The sequence below is a fragment of the Mesoplodon bidens genome (genome assembly GCF_964165515.1).
Source record: "Mesoplodon bidens genome assembly, chromosome: 1".
Classification (NCBI taxonomy): domain Eukaryota; kingdom Metazoa; phylum Chordata; class Mammalia; order Artiodactyla; family Ziphiidae; genus Mesoplodon; species Mesoplodon bidens.
Genome location: NC_138176.1, coordinates 40954553 through 40972507, shown reverse-complemented (window position 1 = coordinate 40972507; position 17955 = coordinate 40954553). Strand labels below are relative to the sequence as shown.

Genomic DNA, 17955 nt, shown 5'->3' with positions numbered 1-17955 from the left:
ACCTCTATACGGAAGGCAATGAAATTGCATCTGTCATAAAGGAATTCTGGTGAAGTTTAATTAGCACTTATGATCTTTAGACAGGTAAAGGTAATTAACATTTTTAAAAAAATTTTTGATGCAGGTGGAAGTAGTATATATTGACACTAAATTGTCACTGATTCTTTTTCTATACCTTTCCCCCATCCTTTCATAGCTTGGATTATAAGAACTCTAAGACACAGATACTTTCCTAGTGTCCTACCACCAACTCTTACCCATCATTCTGCTTCTAACTGCTAAGCCATAAAAGTGAACACATGCTTTTGTTCGTGTTTCTTTATTGTTGCTAATTCCTCTTGTGCTTCCCATTTAAGTCCCATAATCAAATGCATGACATGAACCTGGATTCATAATGAAAGTCTTTACTTTCCTTATGATTAACTTCCCTGCGTAATTAATGTCCCAGGTCCTCTGGGCAGTCTTATGACATCTACTCTGCTTTTACATGCTACCTATCAGCTGAATACATTTTCATATTTTAGAAGGAGGTGGAAAGAAACAAGAAAGCTTCTCGCTGACTCCCATTCTAAAGAGATTATTTTTACCAAAAAGTATTTGCAATTATATTAGCTATTTTCATCACTTATATAAAGTGCTATATTGGCTGATCCTCACCTGAGAAGATAATGATTAAATTACAAATGTAAATAGGCTCCTATCAGAGACAATTAGAAACATCTTGAGGAGTTTTTAACACTATAAGGGGAAAGAGGGAAAGAAAGAGACAAAAAAGCTGGCAATAGGGGCAGCAGTGAGGTTATGACGACAGGGCGTAGAAATTCCCAGATCCCTCTGGAGCTTTCCTGAGGGACCCACCGAGATTCTAGTACTGCAGGCATCACATCAGACCTCTCATCTGCCTGCAGTGCCCATATCTGTTCACTCAGACCAAACCGTCTGGAAAGGGGGCTGAGAGCTTGCTGTGGTAGCTCTGCTTTCTCTGAAGCCTCCTTGGAAAGTACTCTTCAGCCTGAGCTCAGGCTGTTTGCCTTAAAAGGATAAAATATCTGTAGGAGAAAAAAAAAAAAAACTCTAGCTGGCTACAGAGACATCACATACCAGAAGGAGAAGCACTACAAGCCCTGTACTGCTCTTCCAAGGGAGGCTCGTCACTGTTTCACCTTTATACACCGAACATTTCATAAAAGCATCTGGGACACCAGGAAACAGTCTTATTGGCTAACACAGCAGCTCCCCTCGGTGAGAGTGGAAAAACAAACTTGGGTTGATGGCTGATCCTGATGTGTCATATTTGAACCACGGCCATGGCTCATGGCTGGCAGGAAAGAGGAAGTGTACTTACCCACTGAAGGGAGCTGCTGCCACTTTCTGTGCCCCAGGTCCTTGCAGGTCACCTCAGAGAGCACAGTGAAACTGACATGGGCAGCTGCTATGGAAATTGGGGAGCTGGAGCTGCCTGGCTCCACTGCAAGCAGGAGATTGGGGTTGGTAAAAGGGAGCCAAGGAAAGTGCTTTCCCAAAGCACGGGAATTCAAGGAGCCTGTAACAGCTGACATGGAACGGGCCGCAGAAAAGGTTCTCAGTCCTGGCTGCATATCAGAATCACCTTGGGAGCTCAAATAATATACCTCCACCTCCGGGCCACCAGATAGCAATTAAATCAGAATCTCTGGAGGTGGCACCCCCCAGGAAAGATGTTTCCGAAATTCCCTAGTTGATTCTAATATGCAGCGTAGGGTTGAGAACTGATGGACTAGGTAAGGTAATGATTACTTACCTGGGAGAATAAACAATAAGGCATTAACTAAATAGTATACACCTATAATTTGCCCCAAAAAATTTGCTTTTTTTTTTTTTTTTTTTTTTGCGGTACGCGGGCCTCTCACTGTTGTGGCCTCTCCCATTGTGGAGCACAGGCTCCGCGGCATGTGGGATCCTCCCAGACCAGGGCACGAACCCGTGTCCCCTGTATCGGCAGGCGGACTCTCAACCACTGCGCCACCAGGGAAGCCCCCAAAATCTGCTTTTTTTAAGTCCTAGTACTTAAAGGTTTTAGCCAATAGAAACATTCAATTTTTTAAGTGGAAAATTTATCCCATTTTTGTTTAATCTCTCTCTCTCTCTCTCTCACACACACACACACACACACACACACATACCCTGTTGTCTGACTATCAGAGTGTTTCCTAAATTGTGCTGTTCATTGCAATTATCTGAGGAATCTTTTAAAAATACTGATGGCTGGCTTCCACCCCCAGACATTCTGATTTTAATTGGTTTGGGTTTTTTTTAAGCTCCCCAGATGATTCTAATGTGCAGCAAAGTTTGGGAACCATGGTCCTATCTTATTTTTTCCACTTTTCCCAAAGTTCTTCTGCTTCCTATTTAACTACTGGTGAACAGATACTCGCCTGAGAAAAGCCTATATGGTATTTATTAGGATTTCATGCAATTGCCTCATCCTCACACCCTTTTGGGAAGCAGAAGAACCTAGTGGCTAAAGAGAATGGCTTGTAAGTTCAAATTCAGATCCAGCCTTTTATAAAGTGTGTGACTTTGAGCAAGTTACTTCGTTTCTCTGAGTTTTAGTGTCCTGCTCCTTGCCATCATGAAACAGGATAATCTGGAGTCTTCTTCACAAGGTGGTTTGATAAAAAAGACAATCTATGTAAAGCACAGGGGGCAGTGGCCTGCCACAGAGTAGGTGCTCAATAAATGTTAGCCATTCTGACCTATTTTTTCATAAAGAGTGATGCACTGACTTGCCCTCCTCATTCTTTTTTCTGCACTGCACAGTGGACTGCATGAAGACCACCAAGCCCTCCGTGGCATCAGACTAAGGAATGTTTCAAAGGGACAATACAAGGCATTCAAAACAAGTACTGGTCTAAAGGGAAACATCTTAATGATTTTCTGCCAAAATCCCAGTATGGCTCCCACTCCCAGAGGAGGCCAGCCTCTGGTAGACTCCAATTTGGGTGTCACAAAGTACTAACTTACTTGTAAATTCCATTCCAGTCTCATTGCCTGTTCACTTGCCCACAAAGCCCATCGCTCCTTTCCAACTTCTTTGCAAATATGGCATAGCTTTCACAATAGTCATCTCGCTTTGCCCTTTCCTGCCCCCCTGACACACATCTCTTCTTCCCACTCTCTCCTGCTTCTTTCCTATTAATAACTCTGAATATAAAATCCATTCAGAAACAAGACACTTTTGAGAGTACACTAGTAGTCCCACCTTTTGTACAACATCTGTTTTGTGTAGCTACAGATTTTGAGCCCTTGCTTATATTTACATGACAGTTTTGGAGAGAGAACATCCCTCTGTTCTTACAAACAAAATATACTCAGAGAGTTCAAACAGGCTGTACGTATTTAACTTCCCAGAAAATACACTTGAAGGAGATGCTGAGGAATGCAGTCAGATGGTGAGAGGAAAGGGGAATCGGTGTCAGAAGGCTGGGCGTGAGGAAGTAGAGAAGGGCTGTCAGGCATGGGGTGGTAAACAGCGTCAGCTCAACAGTTCAGATTAGGATTCAAAATGCCACAGATGTGATTGCATAATAAGCTGTTGCGCATACTGGTAAATGCTGCTTTCAGCATGTGCTTATTTATCATATTGTCTTGCGTCCTCAGAACGTGGAACATTCAAGTCGGAGGGTTTGAGTGCTAGCATCGGACCCAGTTCTCTGGGATGGGCAGCAGCACCTACGGTAGAGATGGGAGAAGGAGCAGCAGCCTGGTGTTCGAATCTGGTTGCTAGGATACTATGGAGACCCTCCACTGCTAGGCAGACGGGAAAGAAAAAATGTGTCCATATGCCTTATAACCTGCAAACAGCAACAATAGAAACATCGTCTGCCTTCTTCTACCCTTTCCCATTAGGAATCCAAACCCAACTCTTCAGTGAAATAACAAGTAGCAGGAGCTTGGAAATGTGGCTCAGTAGAGCAAGGAAGTTGGTCATTTATATTCTCAGGCAGCCTCTGGAGCTCCTCTATTGAAGGGCTTATCAGTATTTTCATTATAAGCCACATTTTAGGGGCAAACAACTATGCTTCAATACACCCTCATAGGGTTTTAGCAGCCTGGTCTTATTTTTATAAAGGCTGCCACAACTTCAATTGTACTGCGTAGACTATGATGTCAAATTAACAATCAAACTTAAATTGGAGAGTCTATTAGAATCATGTTAAGTTGGAATTGAACTCCTCCACAAGAACAAGAAAGATGAATTTCAAAAATCGACTTCAGGTTCAATTCTCATGTAGGTTCGGTTCGCCTGGGTATGTGAGGAATCTGCCGTGCTAGTCTGTGGCACAAAATTAGATTGTTTCCCGTGGAAACATTTAGAAGTGAGTGGAAAGAGGAGCTTGCTTTCTTTAAGAGTGGAACTCAGTTTCTTTAAGAGTTTTAATCATCTGCTGCTTGGTTAAATTAAATATTCTTACCTAGTCAGGAGACTTAGAGTTATTATCAGGACTGTGCTGGTGGGAGATGGGGGACTGGAGTGACATTTGAGATTCAGAGCTTTATTAACAGGTAGCAATTAGTCCTTGGTGTAAAGTGCATGCTTGTGCACACACATCTGCATGCATGCACACACACGCACACACACACACACACACCTCAATTATTCTAACAACAAGCGCAAGTGCCCTCTTACCTACTCATCCTGATTCTCTCTGGCCTAAACTTGTTTTTCCTCAATTTCCACCACGGTATTCTGTTACAGCCACTAGCTGCTGTCGTTCCCCAGATGTACCCTCTGCTTTCTTTTGTTGTCTTTTCCCTTTGCTGATGGCCCTACTCACCTTAACCCCACCCCTCTTATCCCATCACCACTCACCTGAATCATGGCCATCCATCAAATACTTACTTTAAATACCTCTACTTCCACAAGAGTTTCTGATACCATAAAACTAAATGGGCTCAATTATATTTTGCCACCTGTCTCAGGTATCTCCTCTGTGACTTACCTTACTCTACTTTCTAGAATATTTACTTGTGCAGTATTTTAACCCCTGGTTAACTCCTTCATAGGACTTACACAATTCTCATCTCTAATGCATGACACTAACTTGCACGTGGTGCATCCCATAAAAGTACTGAACTGAGCTATAGGGCATATTTGAAATTTAAATGCTACCTATGAAGAAATCTATGTTTTAATATCATGCCATCTATGATTACACTAAAATCCTAGAATTCTCCCAACTTCCTACAGAATTTAACACACAGCCTTTAGGAAGATTCTATTTCTCCTGAAATGTACTAATGTCAAGGTTTAAAAAAAAATCAGATAAGATCTTGTTAAAATTAATGCCTCCCTAAAAATAAGAAAATACATTTCTTTCTATCCTCAGCTCTCCAAAGTACTTCACAATCAAAAGGCGTAATATTACAAATCAAAATATGTCATCATTCTTTGAAATGAAGTTATCTCTAGGGTGAAAAGCAACAGCTTAACAAAAATACAGAGACACTAACAACTTTTGATAGGAACTCAAGTCTTTATAGACCAACTGAAAAGACACAGAGCCCTATGACAGCAAAATGGAAAAGATTTGAGAATCTTTACAATAGGTAAAGGGTTTAGATCAACATACCAGTGACAGAATGTTCTAACCTATTACAGAGTCAATTTTTAGGAATAAAATAGCATGAAATAAAATTACTTTAAGAATCCATAAGAACCACTCTATATACATAATCAATAGGCTGATCTCATAAAATGAATATTTTTATAGAGTTTTCATTTTTAAGGGTTTATTTGCTTAATTTAATTCAAAACATATAGTCTAATAGTTTTACCTTCTCAAATAGATATTTGGTAGCAGTAGAATATAGATTCCAATTTGCTAATCAGTTCTTTGCTCTTCAAATGACAACAGAAAAAGGGCTTAAGGGTTATTTCTAGACACATGTGAAAGAGACAAACCAAAACAACCCCCCTGCCTCACAGGTGCAGCAGGAGTGCCCCAGCTCTGTGCTAGAATCTGACACAGCCTTCCTCCAATTCCAGCTTACAGGGAAAATTCCAAACCAAATATGTTACGTTAATTTATATTTTACACTGTTTTTCAAATGATAAAAAAATCACTAAAAAAGTAAGTTTTTAAAGATTCTAATCCTCAGAAGATAACCCCCGGTAAGCAAAAAGTAAACAAACATATTTGCACACATAGATAACTGAACAGGACATTCCCTAGGCAGTCACCTATATCCAACAGAAAGAGAACAGAAAACTACATGACCATGAATTTGAAATCAATTTTGGACTATTTAGATGGTTTCATGTTAACTCAAACTCCCAATAATCTGTAAGTTTAAGAATGATGACCAAATTTAACTTGTATTAAAAATAAAATATAAAGATATAAACACTTGTTGCCAGTAAGTTGGTATAATCAAATTATAGTGAAATAAACAAATTCAAACAAGTCTCCTTCACTTTGGCAAGAATTCCTAATTCTTTGTGGAACCATCTTGTACAAGCATTCAAATGACATAAGAATAATCGTTTTGCATACAATATACTTCTCTTTCTCTTACCAAAGGTACTCTACACTTAAGCAAATTTTATTCTAGTTTTCTTTATGTAAGTGTGAAAAAAGAACAGATGTTTTTCCAAAATTATTTAAGCTTGGAAGACATTCATTCTATCGTTTTCTTCAGTATAATCTTTCAGAATCACCAAAACCATCACGGTGATACCTTAATAGTTGACTTCCTTAAAGCACAAGTTATTAAATAAATATCAGAACGCACAGTATGGTTCAACAGATAAAATGTTTATTATGACAGAATGTTGTGAATTATTTGCCACACTAATTTCATCTTCCATCATGGATTTTTAAAAAAATCTAGTTGCTCTACATGTCAAGCACTAAGAGATTTCTAAAACTTACCACATTATACAGATCAGTCCCTACTGCCTAGATTCCTTTATATCTTGTCTGATAGAATGTTTCATCGGAGTTATCAGCTGGCTTGATCATGCTTCAAATAAAACCTATTAAAATCATCTTTTTATAAAAGCAGAGTTTTCTCTGAGTTACTCCAAATTCCTTTAGATACTAAAATGAGATCCTATGGAATGCCGAAAGATGCAGAGAGCTGTCTTTGACTTATTTTTTCATTATGCAAAACTTGGCCCTGGAGAGATGGCCATGTACCTCATTAGGTAAAACAGGCAAGCATGTCAGGACTGCAAATTAACTTACCGGGGAAAGCTGAAGTGGATTCAGATCATTCAGGTTTCAAAAGCAGATCTAAATCCACTGAACTGAACTATTAGGGCAACTCTGTGAGGTTAGAATCTCAGAAATGTTTATCCTTATTGTCTCTTCCCCACACTCACAGAATACAAACTTCTCCTTAAACTAAACCTGCATGAGGAACAGCAGATGCTCTACTGCAACCAACAAGGATAGTTACACGTCTAAGTTTTCAAAAGTATCCTTAGTACATACTCACAAGCCACCACCCCCCACACATCCAATAAATACAAATGGAGACAATCAAATACTCTTTCTCCTTATATTAAATCTTTGTGTTTATAAAGTGAAGGGTTCCCAGGGACCTCATATTATTATGTAACACGTGTCATCCAGCCAACGTGATGCTGTTAGGAATAGAGTAACAAAACCCTTCGTTTTACCAATAATGTCGTTATCTATTAACTTAAAATACCATTCATCTGGGTGCTCATTCTATATTAACTTCATGCTCCTGCCACTTTACTCTCCATAAGAACTCTGAGTTGAGTGGTGTATAACAGGCTTCATTCAATTTTCCCACCCAAGTTGTGAAGCTCACTGACATCAGAACTACACAGTTGTCTAAAATACTAGAACAATACCAGAGTAGTTGCTTCAGAAGCCAGGAGTAAGGCAAACAATGTGCCCACGTTGTCAATAAAGATAAGTGTACTTCTCTGTATCTGACCCTAGAAACATGCAACCCTCTTGGGAGACAGAGGCACCCCATTAGCAACATTATATAAATTCCTTAAGGAAAATAAGCAATATTCTCCCTCAGATGTTATTTAAAAAATATTTTTTTTTAAAAATCAACAGACTAGGCTTCCATTTGTGGATTGTAAATGTCGTCGAATTCTGAAAATCAAAAAATCTTCCCTCTGATATGTGTATTTGCTTATTTTGGACACTTTGATGATGCCAGAACATCAGCTTTGAACGGTACCAGCGAGAAACGCCGGCATGTAGAGAAATCCGGGAGCGCCACAAAAGCATAGAAAGTAAGGGTGAGAGCAGATTCATTTCATTTCAAGTCTGATGAGCCTGCAGTTAGGATTTTCCGGTTGGGCAGGTTTGCCAGGGCATTTGGGAGACGGGGCTTTCTATTCCTCTTCTCACACTCACACATACAAAGCTGGACACACACCGGGGGCGCATTCAAACTCTACGTACAGTAGGTGGCCTATATGAATGTATGTGTTTGTTTAAAAAAAAAAAGAAAGAAAGAATAACTTGACATCTGACAAAGACACGAAGGCAACGTAGGTGCAGTGAGTCTGACTCTGAGAAACGTGCACAGCCCCGCAAGAAGTGCCCGTTAAAATGAAACATTTCTGAGGATGAGGACAGACACGGCAAGCGGGAGGGGCGGGGGCCGACAGACAATACAGAGACCCGCAGCTCCCCACCGACAGGGTGCCACACGGACCCGGAGCGAAACCCCTGCTTACTGTGGACTCTTGGGGTAGAAGGGCAGAGTCACATGGCTGAGATCCTGGATGTCGAAGGCAGTGGGCTCAGCGGAGATCGCCTGCCGCTTGGTGCGCGGCTCGCCTTGCAAGGTGCTCGCGCTCTGCTTCTGCGCCTGCTGGGTGGCCGGCCGGATCACCGAGCGGTACTTGTCCAGCTCGTTCTGCAGCTTCTGGATCAGTTCGTCCTTCTGATCCAACTCCAGCTCCAGCTCGTCGATGAGAGCATCCCGCTGCCTCAGCTCCTCGATCTTTTCCTGGAGCGCGTACTGTAAATCCCGCAGGGTGCCCATGCTCCTCCGGGCTGCCGGGGGCTCCTTCCTGCCGCTGCTCCGCGTCTTGGGGCGTCCTCCCCTCTCCGATCAACTTTCCCCAAAGTCGCTGCTGCCTCCCGAGTGCGAAAGCTTCCTACTTGAGACCAAAGCCAGCCCTGGCTTCTGAGCATGCCCAGTCTCCCGGCTCCAGCCACCGAGAGTTTCAGGGCAGATTCCACTTCCCCGGGCTGTGAGGCTGAGCGCGGGGATGAGCCAAAAGGCAGGTCGAACCGGATTCAACCTGAACCGCGGTGGGCGCCGCGGCGCCAGGGAGAAGAGCCGGGAGCGCGATGGCAGGGGAGCGGGAGAAGGGACTCGGATGAGAGCTCCGAGGCCGCGGCGGGCGGGCGGGCGTGCCCGGGTCACTCACGCCGGGCGCCGGAGGAAGCCGGCGGAGCGTGTGGGGAGCCAGATAAACCTCTGAGCGCGCCGAGGGCTGCGCGGGCGGAGCGAGGCGGGAGCACTACTTTGGGGGCGGGGAGGCGGGCGGGAGAGGACCGAGAGGACCCCGCGCAAACTCGGGAAGCGTTAGCCGGCTCCAGAGCATACCAGGCTGGAGGACGTGGGGCTACAGTCCTGGCGACGAGGGAGGGCAGAGCGGGCTCTGCATCCTCAGCGCGCTGAGTTCTGCAGGTGTCTGGACCGCCAGTCTCACCAGGAAAGGCTCCCCAGCCTGTGGCTGAGCTCGCGCGTCTTCCACGCAGCCTTTCTCACGGGGAGCGCCTCACACAGGTGGCTAACGCTTGAAAACAAACTTGCCTCTCAGGAAAGGAGAGCGTATCCGTGCAGGGGAGGGATTTGCATTCACATCCAGGCGCCTTTTGGGATGCGGGAGGGGAGCTTCTGATTTTTTTTTCTCCCCCGTCAGCATTGCCAGCTCCTGCGAATGACTCCCCTTTCCGCTCCTTTCAAACACGGATTAATGAACTCTTTTTGGGGCAAGGGTCGAAACGGGATTGGGCCCCAGAGGGCTGCTCAGCTTCCCCACTGCCCCTCCCACTTAAGCCAGTGTCTGCGGAATAGTTTATGGAAGGGTCTTGCTCCTTTCCTGTGCTGAATTCGGGGCGGGGAGCGCATGGCGGGTCAAAATCGTTGCAGAGTTCCAAAAAGTTCATCCTGAAATGGAACCATATCTTTGAAATTATTTCCTTGACAACCAAGCCGTTAGGGCTGTATCCTTCCACTTGAATGGCAAGACACAAACTTCGAAGAAGAGGGAAAATCTTAAAGAAAAGGAGGACCCTAGACGGGCTGTGGTAAAGTGCCGCCCCCCTCCACCTACTCCCACCTCCGACCCCATCCCTGCCTGCTCAATAGTTCCTAAAATGATGACAATTTAGGTAGCATCCTTTCTGTCCAAGGGTAATTCTCCCATCGTGTTTAGAATCCTCCATAATACTTACTTAAATTCCACATATTTACCTAAATCTTCACCAAATCATTTAAAATTTTAGCATCTTTACTGCAGTCCTCTAATTACTGTTCTTGAGAACTCAGTGTTATAATCCTCGATGCTCTATTTGGCCATTGCTTAACACCAAATAAAATAAAGTAAGTAGAAAATAGATCAAAATTCTGAATTGCAATCCAGAACTATTCACTGGAATCTAAATTTAGCCAAGGACATATATATCCGTCCCCCCCAAAGAAGTGCTCACTTTTGCTATTGAATACACAGCCTATTCTATCTAAGTAAGAAGAAGAAGAAAAGAATGGGGAGGGGAGGGGAGGAAAGAAAAGAACAGAACCAGCTAGCCAATGTCACATTTATAAGCTTTTTGATTTAAAGTGTACTTGTTTGTAATTAGAAGTATAAATGAAAAAGGATATATAGTCCTAAACATTCTTCCACCCAGATGATGATTTAATTCTCTCAGTACAAATGATATAAAACACTTAATTTTTCTGCTTTCCAACATGGATATTTTCAGAAGTGCATTTCTTTCAGAATGTAATATATAAAGTGGATAATTCCCCAAAATAAACATGAATAACTTACAGATACTGATAGCAGCAAGTAGGAGTTCTGAATTATTGTTGTTTTAATTAAAACTAAACCAAGCAGAAGTGCTCTGGCTTTGTATATCTGACTCCATTCTAAAAGAGCTTCTGTGACATTTTCCTTCTCCCAGGAAAAAGGCCAAATTCTTATCTTATTTAACCTATGGGAATTCTTTAATTCCATGGCAAAATGTCTAAAACTAAATGAGACTTTTTTTTTCCCTATAGATCTATTATAGGGTCCAGGAGCCCAAGAGTTTATGTCTAAAAATATATCAGGAGCAATGTATAGGGGACATCATTAGACAACTGCTAAGCAGAGTTATGTTTTAAGGTTCATTTGAGGCTTAAATGGGGTTTACTTAATGTCTTTGAGCAGCACAAAGTAGAGAAGATTCTTCTTCATTTGTAGAAAGCTTGTCTACATGTAAAAAGGATAAAAGAAACTAAAGCATTTTCCCCCCAAAATAAAAAATAGCAGTTCAACCAAAAAAAAAGTCAGTTTTTTTAACAAAAGTGAAGTTTCTTCCACTGTTATGTAAATATTTTTCATTATTTAAGCTATCATATCTACATGCAAGGGGAGGCCACTACATGCCACTATAGGATATATCCATGTTACATTTTCATTTTAAATGGAATTCTTGTGATACAAAATATATTCCTTGATGAATCCCATAGTGAGAGTCAGGAATCTGTTGTAATAAATGCAAAGAAACTAAACAGCTGAGAAGATATGACTATTACAATTGACTTACACTTTAAAAGGTATTCAAGGTGTAAGAACATATTTGGTTGTATTAGCCTATATAATGAAAAAGTAAAATTGCCCTTAAATACTTTATAATTGTATATGCAAAGTCCAGAATGCTAGGCTTTTCTCTTCCATTTTTAAAGTCAAAATAAATATTTTAAGTAAGTTTTTCAATGATGTTCTTGACTGCTTGTTTAAATCCTGAGGGACCCTGGTTTTCTATCTCAACCTTTTGAGTGATTCCAATATTTTCTTAAATATCTTTTGCATTGTATTGGTAAATGCTGGAAATAAATTTTACATAAATAATCAAGGTTTTGTAGTTTCATTTCAACAGACAGATTTTACTATATGTCTTATAGTAAACTTAATTGGCTAAGTTATAATATCACAGATCAGGCACAAGTCTACTTCCTGCTATTAGGCTACCACAAATTTGAAATGGAGTGGAACTGCATATATTGAGCTCTCCCACTGCCTTTCTGGGATGAAGTCTTGATGTTAGATGCTGAAGCACAGAACAATGCAATTTTTTTTTTTTTTTTTTTGCGGTATGCGGTCCTCTCACTGTTGTGGCCTCTCCCGTTGTGGAGCACAGGCTCCGGACACGCAGGCTCAGCGGCCGTGGCTCATGGGCCCAGCCGCTCCGCGGCATGTGGGATCTTCCCGGACCGGGGCACGAACCCGTGTCCCCTGCATCGGCAGGCGGACTCTCAACCACTGCGCCACCCAGGAAGCCCAACAACGCAATTTTGAAGGAACTTAATTTATACACTAGAATTCCATAGTCAACTCACAACCTACTTTCAGCAGTCTCTCTTTGTTGTAGCTCTAATGGAAGCAAAGTTCCACCAGTAGCCAGACCCACCTGTGGCATATTGATGCTCTTCAATTTTGCATGCAACCCTCATGATTGAGAATAAATATTATCACACCTTCCTTAATGGAATCTCAGAATCACTTAATGAGACATTCAGTAATTCAGCATTATCATATACTGGCCATTAAAAAAAATAAAGTCTTTAGAATTTATTATCCTACATTAAAAACATAATTAGCTGTAAAAGAACTCTGATAATTTCATCATCCAGCTGCCCGTTCCACTGGTGCTACATTTCCTGCAGGAGTCCAAAGTTTGAAATTTTCTTCTGCCATTTCATGTACATGTCTTGAACAGCAAAAACCAAAACCAAAACCAAACAAAACATAGATGAGCTATGTTTTGGGTCATGGAAGCCTCCCCTTGCAGAAAATTGCTAGAAGTAACAAGCAACCCTAAGAATCTAGATATGAAGGTTACTATTACTAGTAAACATACTGGCTTGCTCAAAACTGTTCTTCATAATCAAGACCACAAGAAAAATAACTAACTTCCTGAAGCTCTTAATGCAAGACAGGCACTGTTCATGTAACCCTACAAGTTGGACATTATTATTATTTCCATTTATATTTGACAAAAAGGAGGCAGAGGATCTCCCACCCAATGAATATCAAAGCCTCGATTCAAATAAAGACCATTTGATGCAGAGCTCAATCCCATACCCCCTGCCCCTCACTCCCTTCTGCAGGACTTCCAAGGGTTGCTAATGCCATGTTCTGGATCCCGAGATATAAAACATTACTTAACATTAACTAGCCTGACTTTGGGGTTGGGTATGTGGAAAGAGGAGACATTTGGAAAATCCTAAAAGAGCAGGAAAAGATTTTTTAAAAGTTCCTTTTCCCAAAACTGTCTCCACTTCAGCCCCATTTCATCTTGGTTTAGGGTCACCAACTTGCACCCATTTGCCTGCGACTGTCCTGGTTTTCATATTAAAATTGCTTGGGACTGTCCTAGTTTTTAAACTGAAGTCCTAAGTACCCCCTTGGTCCTGGGCAAACCAGGATGGTTGGTCGCCCTATATAATTCAGGATTGCAGAACAGAACCTCTCTATTTTATATTTTCACAGTTTGTGTTCAAAGTTACTGACAGAAAAGTAAAACCAAGGAAGATCTGTAATAATAATACCTATTATTTTAAGCACATTATAAACCCACTTGTGCATTTGTTTGTGTGAATATGTTTTAGGAAAGCAATCATCCCATTTCAATGCATAATACACCACATGAATTGTCTTTGGACTGTAAGGGGAGATGAGTCAGACAACAGAATTTTAATTATACTTTGGTAAATTAGACAAGGATTCAAGGCTCTCTTTTTGGTTTATCTTTCTTATAAAAAACTAGAATTTAGACAGATTGGCTTCCTATAGATTAAGCACAACAATTCAAGCTCCTGCTATTTGATTAAGTCCTATAAAATTAGATTATTCTTACCACTGTGTTGGTGGCTAGATTTGGCCACCAGGAATGCATATTTAAATGAATATAAGTAAAAATTCTAATGGTTGAGTTGTTTAGAAGTCATACTACCGAAATGATAAGTTCTGGATGGAAAAGGAAAAAGAAAACCATAAAACATTAATGATGAAAAACTTACTGCAGAGACTTGGAAAGTAATAGTGCATTGTACCATACTTGCTAATGTGCTTAGAGTTTAATACCGAATTAGTGTCATAGTTAATATTACTTGAAATGAATTCTTATATTCCACTTCTTAAGACGATGGTAAGTTATTATTGGACCCTAGCCTAAACTAATGTGCATGGAAATCCACGCACTATCTACCAAGAAGACAATTTTTTTGTACTCTTTACTCAGCTGACCATTTCCAAAGACCAAAAGAAATAAAAGTTTTTTAAGAAGAAAAGTATTAAGTTTTCCATGGTTCTTTCATAAATAGAAACTTTGTTTTTTTTTTTTTTTTTTTTTTTTTTTTTTTTTTTTTTCAGTATGCAGGCCTCTCACTGCTGTGGCCTCTCCCGCTGCGGAGCATAGGCTCCGGACGCACAGCCCCAGCAGCCATGGCTCACGGACCCAGCCGCTCCGCGGCATGTGGGATCCTCCCGGACCGGGGCACGAACCCGCGTCCCCCGCATCGGCAGGCGGACTCCCAACCACTGTGCCACCAGGGAAGCCCAATGGAAACATTTTTAATGCGTAAAATGGCATTTAAAATGCTTTCTTCACAAAATATTTTACTGCATTTTAAGTCCAATGAATATATGCATGAGATATTACATACTAATGTCTCCCGTATCTGATTAATAATTTAGTTTCTTAATTCCATTTCAGTGATTTTTCTAGCATATTAAATGTACATCACTTCCTAACTCAATGCGTCAATATTTCCCACAAAATATTCAAAAATATTTGCAAAAGTAATTTTGCATTTAAAAACATTTGACAGCATGTGACTTAGAGGAGAATAGCTCTGAGTCAATGATTTTTTTATTGTCACTTTTATTTTAAATAGCATTTAGCAGCTGATATAACTTGGTCATTTTCTTCCCACTTGTTTTGTAATCAAAATTTAAAGTAAAAGTGAAAAACCATACTTTGCTAGCGAACTTATTAAAATTAGCAAGGTGGAAATGTATTGAAGATGTAAGAAAAACAATAAAATAGAAGTTTGAGTGAATCGGGGTTTTATCAGTAAATAACTTGAATGAACTGGGCAAGAGAAAGGTGGCAAGACATTTGTTTCGACTGTGAGAATGTCAGAGCTTTGGAGGATAGGGGAAGCTGCAGTCAAAAAGATACAGTAGGGACATATATAGAAATCTTCACTCTCATGAACTTAACTAGCTTCAAATTAAAGAAACGCTTGATATTTGATGTTTATATAATCATGAGATGAAAATCCAGAAATCCATCTCTAATGATAGGCAAATGAAGTAGTAGGCTGGTAAAACAAATAGATATCATTCTAGGGCCAAAATATGGTACCTGATATTTATGAAAGCGTCACCCTTGGAACAAGGATGCATACACTATTTGCTATGTATTTGTAACCAAATGTAAAATGATCAGTCATTTTGCCCAACGTATATTTCTAGAAAAGAATAATTTCTCCCTTGTTCAGACTAGATTTTTTAAAATTCATTTTTCAAAGCACAGACTGGTAGGTAAGAATACTTTAAATATTAGTTGCTCAAATTTAAACTTAACAAACATGCAAACACCTATACAATAAATAAGTTGCCCCAAACAGCAATATGTAAAGTATCATATGGTTTTAATGCCCCATACAAATAAATAAAAAATAGGGATTTCTACATTTTTGTTGGTATGAAGCAGAAGAATTAGTGTCTGTTTGAGTCATTGCAGTATGTAAGAATGTCTTTACTCAAGAATCAGAGTTAATTTAAGGAGTTATTATGAAAAATTCATCTAAGTTTTTCATAGAATACAGTACAGTCAAAATTCTATCTATCTTCCTTAGAAAAGCATCTATGTTAAATGCCAATTTTAAGTGGAAAAAATGAGAGGGTAACCTTCAAAAATTTATTTGTGGAAGGTTAAAAGCAACTGCTGCTGTTAGGCACATAGAGAACTTGGTGAAAACTGCTCGTTTCCACTTTGCAGTGTCCACTGGTCAGACCCTGTCTCAGTACCCAGCAAGTAACTCTCAGCTGTCACAGAACTGAAACTCACCTACAGTAGCAGCATTTCCACACATGGCCCATTATTTCAGTTACTTTATGCCCCTCTCACAGGCACTCCCAAAATACAAAGAACTGAAGGACTGATGACAACATCTGCCATGGTTTGACATCCCACCCTTCCCCACCTCCTAAAATAAACAAACAAAGCAAAGGTCTTATTCTTTACTAATCATGGATATTACAGAATTTTGAGCTGGAATGTACCAGAGAGATTATGTAATTCAACCTCCTCATTTCAAATTTCAGGAAAGTTAAAGGCCAAGGAAGTTAAATGACTCACCCAAGGCAGAGTTTAAAACCTAAGTCTCCTAATTCTCAGCATAGTGTTCTGAAAGTTATAATATGCATTCACTGGCCATTTTATTTATACTGTACCTAGAAGTCTGACTCAATTCACATGAAAATCCTCTTATCTCTTAAAAATTAATAGTTGTTAAAGTCAATTCAGAACACTTTAATTTGCTGCAGAGAACAAAATATAATAAAATGTCTTTGAAATGTCTAATTAGTTCTAGTATGCTTCTCGATATACTCAAACCATATGGAACTTTTGTTGCTAATTTGGGGATCTACATTACATGAAGGAGAGAGAGAGAGAGAGAGAGAGAGTGTGTGTGTGTGTGTGTGTGTGTTCACACGTGCCTCACAGGTATGAAATATAAACCACACCACCACACTCTCCAAATCAACCCTCGTTTATGTCAAAGTAAAGGTAGGTACATGAGGTGGATGCATTTTTTGCATCTACCTTATTTGACAAAGATCTATATGGGGAAATAGAGTAAACCATCTCTCTTTTTCTATTTCCAGATACACAACTCAGGTGTCCTCACATTACAGGGTTTTAAAAGTCCTTAAAATACGAAAGACATCATTACCAAGAAAGAGAACATTTGTCTGCAATTTATAGAAATTAAAAGGTAACACCTAAACTGTGAACTCTCAGAATTCAAACAGTGACACTTGTTTGAGTCCCTCAAATCATATAATTGGTCTGAGACCATTTGACATTTTTAATGATCAATGACATTTTGACCATTTAACTTTAGAATATGCCAAAATGTGATTTTATTCATTTAGTATGTTCTACTGGAGTACCCTACAAAACTTCTGCAAAGGAAAAAAAACAAAGACAGTAAAGATGTATTTTAAAATGAATTGAAATACACAGCACTTAAAATTTGTATTACACTAATATTTTCAAATAAAATAATTTTGTACTTTAATATTCTAAGTATATGATCTTTTAATCACTAATCTATCTACAAGCAAATTATTAACACATTACATAATTTTCATATTCTGGAATGAGGGAATAGCCAATTGTGAGAAATTGGAATAATTGATGAAGAAAACACAAATAACCAAGAAAAAGCACATGGTAACAGCTGGTACAAAAGCTCAACTCAGTGGTCAATGGACAGCTTTGCTAGCAACCCAGTAACTCTAATTGAGAGTCCTCACCCATTAGAACATACATTACAACCCAGTATTTCCTCAAAATATGAACTAAAAGAATACTAGGGCTTCCCTGGTGGCGCAGTGGTTGAGAGTCTGCCTGCCGATGCAGGGGACACGGGTTCGTGCCCCGGTCTGGGAGGATC

At 40.1% G+C, this 17955-nt stretch overlaps 1 protein-coding gene across 2 annotated transcripts in view; it reads right to left on the bottom strand.

The window, feature by feature from the left end:
* Positions 1 to 17955, bottom strand: part of PRKG1 (protein kinase cGMP-dependent 1) — a 1281256-nt gene that overhangs the window by 1189700 nt on the left and 73601 nt on the right. The window contains exon 1 of one of the 2 annotated variants that reach the window (XM_081245891.1): positions 8717 to 9182. The exons of the other annotated variant lie outside the window; for it this stretch is intronic. Within the exon in view, the coding sequence (XP_081102017.1) occupies positions 8717 to 9027 (311 nt within the window). The 5' untranslated portion in view covers positions 9028 to 9182. Of the gene's footprint in view, positions 1 to 8716; positions 9183 to 17955 lie in introns of those variants that run through there. 2 annotated transcript variants of the gene reach the window in all.